Raw genomic sequence first — 9,782 nt, 5'->3', positions numbered from 1 at the left:
TTTCTTTCTCTCCTGCCGTCGCCTTTTTTTAATGCAGATGTTATGGGAAAGGATCATTTTTATTATTTTTTTTCCAGCAGCTAAAGACGAGAGGTCACATTAACTTATAATACGGAGACACATAAAAATGCGATTATGCCTGCTAAACAGAACACAGTAGGCTGCTAGTTAAGACAATGAGATTTCCAGGAAGCGATGCATAAATTCTTCAAAAAATGACACATTTTTCACGTTTCATTCCAATTAAATTACTGAGGCAGCTAACACAGAGCTGCGCACACCATACATTTGGGTGAAATGAAGGCTTTTCTGTTGGCGTAGTGGTTTGTGGTTTTTTTTTTTTTTAAAGTCGATCTGGATGCGCATCTTTTATGAAAGGCGGTTAATATTACGCTGCTATTAAGGAAAAAATGTCAGAGACCTTCGCTCCTCGCCTGTTTTTTCTTGTGGCGGGGGCTAGTCCGTCTCGGTTTTCCACCCTGCAGCAATAAACAGCCGATGGTCCCGGCCGGCAGCGGCTGCAAAATAATTTCCAAATAATAAGAATTACCCGCCCTGATGCACACACGTCTCTGTTTGCAAGGAGCTGGTTAAACAGCTGGGGAGAATTAAGGAGAACACCCACCCCACCCCCCAAAAAAGGCTTTGCCGACCCGTCGGGTGTTTGCCCACTCCGGGGTCCCTGCGAAGCCGCTGCCGCGGGCAGGATCGGGCCCCTCCGGGGCGGCTGCGGGGACGAAGGGAGGGGTGCTGGGGGGGGGGTCCCGGTGGGAAGCCGGGCTTGCTCCCCATAACCTTCTCGATGGCTGAAAAGGGGCTCATCGGGGTGATAATGAAGCCCCGAAGTCGTAATGAAATAGCATTTGATTTTTTATTTTATTATTTTTATTTTTATTTTTTTTAAAAGCCGAGAGAGGCATCGCGCAGGCTGCGCTGAGGCGGGTGATCCGCAAAGCAATACAAATCAGAAATGAGATTTTTGAAGTCCTAATGAACCTGATTGCAGGAACATTTATAATCCCCCATGGCTTTAAATGAAATCAGATATAATCAGGAGCTGTGGGGAAAGGGAGTGTTTACAGGCAGAGATTGGGAAGTGCTGCTGTATTAGTAAAGATGCTGTTCCTTCTATTGATGTCTAAAATGATGGATAATGTGAGAATGGCAAATATACTATTTGTCTAATGGCTCTGCAATTAAATTCCCCTGTAAATGACCCATGCCTCATTTCATCCTAATCTATGGAATTTTGATTGAATTCGTCAGCTCTAATTGAAAAATACTGCACTTTAATGTCTGCAGTGCAGTTTCAGGACCGCGCTGGTTTTAATGAGACGGTGCCCCTCTGACCTGGGAATATTTTAGACTTTTATTCGGGATTTTTAAACTGGCGGATTTCTCAACTATATTCCGAGAAAAGCCGTGAACGAGAGCGTGCGTGTGTGCGGGTGGTTTTCCGGTGCTAGAGATAATCTCTCCGTACCGATGCGTTTTATTAAGGTCTCCTTTAGTGCTCTTAAAATATTTGGACTCCGGTTATTTAAATACATATCAATTTAAAAGGGGGAGGGGGGGAAGCTTATCTCCCCTCATCCGAACGAATTTCGGACTATGAACTGCGATTATCGAAGCCAAATTTCTTTCTTTCTTTTTTTTTTTTTTTTTTAACCTGCACGGCGTTATTTTTGCCCTTTTACCGTCCTTTTTCCTAACCCGAAAATCCCGAGCGCCTTCAAGTTTGTTTAAAAAAAACCCCGACAAACCACCACAAACGAGGGGCGGGGGGGGAAGCCACAGAAAAAAATAAACCACAAAAAAACCCCAACCCCCAAAGCCAAAACTAAACAACTCAGCAGCACATCTCCCGTGCGTGGGGTGGAAGTTGAGGGGAGAGGACACACACCCCCCACCCCGAGTTCCCAGCCTGAAATGAGTTCAGACGGGAACACGCGAAGGAGTTAATGGGATTAAACGACGAATAAAGGGGTTTGGAGTTGGACTGGGGGGAGTTGGTTTTTTTTTTCTTTTCCCCTGCTTGGAAGCCGAAGCGGGGAGGCGGGAGGGGGGTGCCGGGTCTGCAGCGGGCACGCGTGGGGCCGCGGGTGGCATCCGGCGGCAGGACCCCCCCCCCCGGCTCCGCACCCCTCCGCACCCAGCCAGCACGCCTTTGCCGAGGGCCAAATCCTGCTCTTCCCCCGCTCCCCATCCCTGTTACTCCCGGCTCCTGCAGCCCTTCCCTGCAAGGGGTGACGGTGTAAGGATGGAGAGCCCCGGCAGCATCCCTTATTTTGGGATTCAGCGCTCACACCTAATCCCTCCATCATTAAGTACAGGCTGATTTTTTGAGGGGGGGGGGGGTAGTTTTGCTCACGGTCTCCCTCCTTGCCCACCCCTCTTCCCTAGGGGAAAAAAAAAAAAAATCACTTTAAAAGCACAGTAGGGTGAGATGCTTTTGGTGACGTTTCCCATGCAATTAAAATTTCCGCGGTGAAGGCAGAGGGTCTTGCAAGAATTACCTCGCTAGGGTCTCCACAAGCCTGAGTTTTGCTTTTGATAAAGTCACTGATTTTGTCAGCCTCTGCAAAACAAAGTTGCTCCCCCCCCTCCCCCCCCCGATGGCCCAGCAGCCTCAGAGACCAGCACCTTGCTCCAAATAACACATCCCACAAGCACCACCCCCCCACCCCGAAGCCCGGTGGGAGGATGGACACGAACCCGTGTGCCCCACGGAAACCCCACAGCACAGCTCCCTACGAACAGGCTGGAGGTGCCCAAAGGAGCAGCCATCAGCCCCCCCGGGCACGCAGTGGGTCGAGCCGCCATCCCGGGCGAAGGGATGCTCTGACCTCTGCCACCCTACGGACCCGCAGCCGGAAGGCTTCGAGCACCTCCCAGTTTTCCTCTTCCTTCCCGGTTCCCCTGTTTCACTTCTTAGCTCCAAAAAGCTGTACCTCCTCCCTACCCCGATTTGGGGGGAAAAGCCCACGGTTTATTTAGTACTTGCCAGCCAAGAGGCCACCAGAGTCACAGACACTGCCCCCCCCCAATCTGCCCAGTTCAAAGATGCCACTACAGATCTGATGCTCCTTTCCTGGGAAGAGCTTGGGGCAGGGGGGGCAAAACCTACCAGAAGCCACCTGCTCTTCCACAGTCCCTACTCGGGGTGATGTGGGAGCCTCCCCGAGCAGCCCCTGGGTGCCACATTTGGAGCTGGACCAGGTCTGCACCCACGCTACGGCCCAGGGGGAAAAGGGCTTCTGCCCCCCCCCCCCCCCCAGCCAAGCATGACCCTCCAAAATACCGATTTCTCCCATATACTCAGATTTAGAGCCCCTGGGAAAGGCTCTTGCCGTGTCCCAGTGGCGGTGGGGGTCCCTCTGTGGGGTGCGAGGGTGGCTGGCCGGGCTCCCCTGCCTGCCCTGCCTGCCCCTTGCCTCCCTCCCGCCTGTTACACTTCCCAGACACAATCACGCTCCGGTTGCTTCTCCGACAATCAGAGATCGCCGACGTTTTTCTCCGGGAGAAAAATCAGCTAATTATGTGCCGAACAAAAAGGCTATTCTCGTCTGAAATAATACTCCCGTCTTGCAAAGGCACTTGTTTGTGGGCAAATTTTGAAGAGGGCTGACAATAAAAACAGCTGCAGGATCTGGGTGTTGGTACACATTTCCATGCCCTGCCAGATTACCATGCCTAATTATCTCCCCTTTCCGCAATCTAACGCAGTTTCCTGAAAAGAGATGATTTTCCACACACCCCTCACACCCCCCCACTTTTCTATTTAAACGAAAGCTTTGCTTTTCCGCAAGGATTTCCAGCCCGCTCTAGTTGGGTTTGGAAGGAGCGGGGGATGCCGCTGATTTGGGGGGCTGGAGGGTTTCGCTCAGCTCCATCCGCTGCAGTTGGAAGGAGCGGGAGGCAGGAGAGGGGCTGCAATCCGATGACGCCGGCTAGATGATGGGGAAGGGGGGAGAAAGGAGAAAAAAAATATTTGAGAGAAATAACCACGCGTGCAGCTATGAAGCATCAACGGGGGAGATCAAAACCTCGCTGGTGCTGTGCTGGGAAATATCCCGAGCGCCACGCTACCACACATATGGTGGCCTCTGCAAGACGGAGCTGGGACATATGGAAATGAGCTGTATAAGTAAACTTTTCCCAGTCCCTTGAAGTCAGAGATGGGCCCCAAAATCATGTGCACGCATACACATACCCCCCCCCCAAATCCATAGCAGCAGCTGCTTCGATGGCCATCCGCCCTGTCCCATTTGCCACACCGCTGGGAAAAATTTTCTCTCTGGCAGAAACGTGGCATTGGGGAGGGGGGGACACCAAAACTCCAGCTCCAGGCACCCAGTGGGGCTCAGCACCCCAACAGCTGTGGCAAAATGGGGTTGGGGAGCCAGACGTAGGACAGGGTGGTGAAACTATGCCAAGGCCCAAAAGCAATAACCCCCCATAATCATTTCTGCCAAGAAAAGAACGGTTTCAGATGTTGGCTGGAAATGTGGAGGGATAAACTGACCCAGATATCTGGGCATGGGGTGGGGGGCAGCACCCAGCCCCCCATTTGGGGGAGCCACTGAGCTGCAGTGGTGGGAATCAGCAGCAAATTTTTTTGGGGGGGCAGGGGGGAGGCTGCAAATGCCACTTGCTGAGGTCTGGGCAGGAGGTTGTGACCCCCCCCAGGAGACAAACCCGATTTTGGGGGGGGGATAAAAGCCCCCATCACTTTGAGGAAGGGGGTCCCTTGGGACGTGCAGCTGTGCCAATGTTGGAGGGACACCCTCACCCCTTGCCTTGCCCCCACATGTCCTCTGGGTTTTGGGGGGCCTGAAGGGTGGCCGGCCGAGAGGGGTAGGATTTGGGGCACAGAGCATTGCTGTATCCACCCTTGGCACCCACCGGCCCACCTGCCATGAAGGGGGAGTCACCTTCCTCTCAGGGTGTGCAGCCCCCCCCTGGATCTGACCTCTGCCATTCTGCTCCGGAAAATATGAGCATCAATTAGCTAAAAATGAGCGGCTGGTCATTAAGGGCTTCCCAAGCAGGCAGGCCAGGCACGAGCAGGATCTCCCACTGACCCTTGGTTTTGGGGGGCACCCCCCCAGAAGCCACTTTTAGTCGGGGGTTGTGCCCAAAAGCCCCCCAAAACCAAGCCCAGAGGCGCAGCCAGCACCATTGTCCTGGGAAGGCTTCAACTCCCCAAAGGCAGGAGGAATCCCACCCCCAGCCAACTCCTCTCCTTTTTTTTTTTTTTCCTTTTTTTTGCATTTAATTTTATTTTCCAAACCACTTGATCTTTGCTTGGGAACCTCCATTAATTGCCTGGGTTTGCCTCTTCGCCTGGTCCCTTTATCATTATTTATGGCCTTTGAAATTGTGTAAAGTTCCCTTGACGTTCAATTTACAAGTTTGGGGGCTTTTTTTTTTTCTTTTTCTTTTTTTTTTTTTTTTTTTTTGTTCCAGCTTTTGTCCTCGCCAAAGACGTCGTGTTGGAAAAGGCTTTGAGCCGGCCAACATGAGAGGCTCGCCGGAGAAAAGGGAGCAGCCCTCCACCGCTTTTAATTCCGCCGTGTTGCTGAATGGCTCTTTTACATAATTGCAGAAGCAATTTCAAAGCCAAGCCAGGGGCTGACTTTACCCAGAACCACATGGAGCCTATTTGGGGGCTTTTCACCAAAAAAAAGGGGGGGGGGGGAAGAAAAGAGTGAATAAAATAGTGGATTTTTTTTTTTTTTTAAAGGGGGGATTCAGCGCTTTGGAGGCACCAAATTGCTGTGTCTGATGGGGGCTGTCACACGCCCTGGGGAGCCCACGGAGGTCCCCGGGGGCGGCGTGGGTCCCCGGCGGGGCGACCCGCGTGGGGGTGGGGGTGGGTGAGAGTGGGTGCTCACGCGTGGGCCGCCCCGTCGGGCGGTGCTGGACGGGGAACACCGGGGGGGGAGAGGGAGAGCGAGGGAGGGAGGGAGAGAGGGAGGAGGTGCTAGGGGCGTGGTCTCACCTCTCGTCCCCGCCCCTCCGCTCTCCCGCCCAATGGAAAGCGGCGGCGGTGGCCACGTGGGGCGGGCCGGGTTCCCAGCCGGGCAAAATGTGAATGGGCGCGGGGGAGCGCGGGCGGGCAGAGCGGCGGCGGCGGCGGGCGGGCTCCGCGGGGGCGGACGGCGGCGGCGGCGGCGGCGGCGGGCGGGGGGCCAGCCCCGATGTGCGGGCGGCGGCGGCGGGCCGCGGCCCCGCTCCGCCCCGGCTCTGCCCCACGCTTGGGCGCTGCGCCCCGGCTCTGAGGAGGAGGAGGAGGAAGAAGAGGAGGAGGAGGAGGAGGAAGGTGGTCGCTGCCGCCGCCGCTCCGGCATGAGCGCGGCTTTCCAGCCCTCGCTGATGATGATGCAGCGCCCGCTGGGAAGCAGCACGGCCTTCAGCATCGACTCGCTCATCGGCAGCCCCCCGCCGCCCGCCCCCGGCCACTTCGTCTACACCGGCTACCCCATGTTCATGCCCTACCGACCCGTGGTGCTGCCGCCGCCCCCCCCGCCGCCCCCGGCGCTACCGCAGGGCGCCCTGCAACCGGCGCTGCCCCCCGCGCACCCCCACCACCACCAGCTCCCCAGCCTGCCCACGGGTTTCTGCTCCAGCCTGGCTCAGGGCATGGCCCTCACCTCCACCCTCATGGCCACGCTGCCCGGCACCTTCCCCGCCTCCCCCCAGCACCAGGAGGCCGCCAGGAAGTTCGCAGCCCCGGGGAACTTCGATAAAGCCGAGGGGATACCCCCGGACGGCGGCGGCGACGATGGCAAAGCCTTCCTGGGGAAGGACGGAGCCCTCCTGCCCTTCCCCGCCGCCGACGCCGTCCAGGCCTCCCTCGGTGAGTGAGCGCCGGCGCCGGCGGGGGGGGGGGCGGGGGGGGCCGGGGGGAGCGGGGTCCCGCCGCCCGCTCCGCGCGTCGCCCACCCCCCGCCCCCCTCCGCCGGGGCGGGCTGGGAGGGGGTCGGCGGGAAGGGGCGGCCCCGGGGACGGGGGACCCCCTGGGGGAGGCAGGGTTGGCCCCCGGGCGTCCCGAGGCCGGCCGAGGAGAAGGGAGGAGGGAGGCGTCGAGCCCCCGCCGCTGGAGGAAAAGAATAACGAATCGAACCCGAGCGAAAGCCACGCGAAAAAAAAAAAAAAAGACACACCACCACCCCCCGCTAAAACCCCCAAAGCCGACAATTTTCGGGTGAGGGACCTGTGGGCCGGGGGCGGAGGGGGGGAGCGGTGGCCGGAGGCCGGCGGGTACCAAACGCTAACGAAAGGCCTCCGCTTCGCTTCCAGCCGGGGCTCTCCGGGGCCAGGGGAAGGAGGACCCCAAAGCAGAAGAGGACGCGAAAGGCAAGGAGGAAAGTTTCTCCATGGACAGCGATCTAGACTATAGCTCGGACGACAACATCCCCGGCCAGGCGGCTCACAAGGAAGAGGACTCTGGCAACGCGCTGGAGGAAAACCCCCAAAACCCCCCCAATTCCACCAACACCACGTCCACGGGCAAAAACCGACGGAGGCGAACAGCCTTCACCAGCGAGCAGCTGCTGGAGCTGGAAAAGGAGTTTCATTGCAAAAAGTACCTGTCCCTGACGGAGAGGTCCCAGATCGCTCACGCCCTCAAACTCAGCGAGGTGCAGGTGAAAATCTGGTTCCAGAACAGACGGGCTAAATGGAAACGGGTCAAGGCGGGCAATGCCAACTCCAAGACAGGGGAGCCCTCCCGAAACCCTAAGATCGTGGTACCCATCCCGGTGCACGTCAGCAGGTTTGCGATCAGGAGTCAGCATCAGCAGCTGGAGCAAGCCCGGCCCTGATCTCTCTCCCCTACAGCTCAGAACCACAAGTTTTTGAGGGAAAAGTTTCCAAATCGGGGTTTAAAAGCAACCCACCCGACAAAAAAGAAAAAAAAAAAAAAGAAAAAAGAAAAGAAAAAGATGCAAAAAAACCCCTAAAGCGAACAACAGCCCAACAAGAATTCCCGCGCGAGCGCACAGCAAATCCCCGCCACGAGCGAACTTTAAAGCGAAACTTTCCACTTACCGAGTCAAGCGAGAGTCTGTGAAGGAAAGAGGCTCGGAAACTGTTATGGTTCGGAGCAGGAGTATCAAACCCTGGAAGAGACACACACAGATATTTATTATTACGCTGCCCCGCTTTGTACATACTCCCGCTGTCTTGGCTGCGATGGGGACCACAGATGCGGTACAGTGTCGGCGCCGGATCCAGCAGTGATTTGCCCGTTGTCCCCCCCCTTCACTGGCAGAGACACCCCCAGCGAAACCCGCAGTGCGCCTTTAGCCGTCTTTGGGGGTTTGTTTCTTATTGGGGGCGAAAGGTAAAAAGACGAGAGAACAGAAAAAAACAAAAGAAAACTAAGAGTTTCATTTCATGCCTTTTTTATTGTTTGATTTTATTTCCGATGGCTGAGTGGCAGGCACTGGGGGACGATTTTTTAAAATATTTTTTTTGCCTGGCTTTCTGTCGATTTGGTTTGCCTATTCTACCAAGCCATGTTTAAAAAAGAAAGAGAGAGGGGAGGAAAAAAAAAAAAAAGCACGATCTTCTCTATTGTGTTTAATTTATTTCAATGTAGCTTATTTCCTTTATAAGTTATGAAATTTAAAAGCAAACTAAGTCTTGTGAATAAAAACCGACAAAGAAACAAAAAAGACAAAAAAAAAAAAAAAAAAAAAAAGCCCTCCATCCCCCGGCTGTTCTGTCCAGAATTTGGCGTTGAGCTGATTTTCTTTTCCCCTCCTGCGCTGCCGGAGCGGAGCGACGCTGCTCTCGCCTTTTTTGCGAAGCCACATTTATTGTCGGGGAGGGGGGGAGACGGGCAAAAAGTTTCCTTTTTTTTTTTTTTTTTTTTTTTTTTTGAGGCGGGGGGCTGGTTGGAAAGGCTAAAAAAAGGCTTTTTGTGCGAGTAAATGTGTATGGCCTCGACGGAGGGGGGGCACCCCTCACACCATCGCACCCCCCCCCCTCCCCCCCGGTAACCGGTGGGCTCCCAGCCCCCTGTTTTGGGGGGTGCAGCCGCTCTCCCCCCAGCCCAGCGGCCGCTCTCGTTGCGGCACGACGCCGTTGTGCCGGGGGGCTCGGGGGTGGGGGTCGGAGGGTCCCGCGTCCGTGTGTGTGTGTCCCATCCTTCCCCCCCCCCCTTTTTTTTTTTTTCCTCACCATTTTACGCATCCCGGTGGCATCCGTGCCAGTGAAACCGTATCATTGGCGGCGGCGGCTATTTGGAATTAAAAAGCGTTAATTTCCCGAGGAAAACGGAGTGCGGGGAAGGGGGGGGTGTCTATTAAAATTAAACTCGGGGGGGTCATTCAAGGGAGCGATTCGCTCCCGAGGCAGGCTCCGGTGAGTAAATCAAGGCTTGGCGGTGGTCACATCTTTGCACTTCATCTATTATTATTATTATTATTATTATTATTATTATTATTATTATTATTATTATTTTGTAACGCCGAATTCGGAGAGAGCTGGCTCCGGGGGGGGTGTAGGGGGTGTTTTGGGAGGGGGTGTACCGGGGGTGTCCCTGCTCCCCTCTCCCACCAGCCGCTCACCGAAACGAACCGGCCCCGGGCAGCAGCGCTGCCCGCCGCTGCCTGCTGCTGCCGGCCCCACGGGCAGCCGCGGACGCCCGGGGACTAGCGGGAACCCACGGGTAATTCCAGCCTTTTCGGCAGCCGCCCGCTCCTTTAGCTCGTTAAAAAAAAATATTATTTATTATTAATAATAATTATAATGATTTTTGGGTTCGTTTC

General features: G+C 55.4%; 1 protein-coding gene across 1 annotated transcript; it reads left to right on the top strand.

Annotated features, from left to right (window-relative positions):
* The first annotated feature begins 6,351 nt into the window (after positions 1-6,351).
* GBX2 (gastrulation brain homeobox 2) lies at positions 6,352-8,308 on the top strand. The gene is made up of 2 exons (XM_075029269.1): positions 6,352-6,862; positions 7,306-8,308. The coding sequence occupies exons 1-2, from the start codon at positions 6,352-6,354 to the stop codon at positions 7,827-7,829; spliced, it is 1,035 nt and encodes a 344-aa protein (XP_074885370.1). The 3' UTR covers positions 7,830-8,308.
* The last annotated feature ends 1,474 nt before the right edge of the window (positions 8,309-9,782 follow it).

The sequence above is a fragment of the Buteo buteo genome, chromosome 5, assembly GCF_964188355.1.
Source record: "Buteo buteo chromosome 5, bButBut1.hap1.1, whole genome shotgun sequence".
In the NCBI taxonomy this organism is placed as follows: Eukaryota; Metazoa; Chordata; class Aves; order Accipitriformes; family Accipitridae; genus Buteo; species Buteo buteo.
Note: the sequence above shows the minus strand (reverse complement) of the source record. Positions and strands in the feature narration are given on the sequence as shown.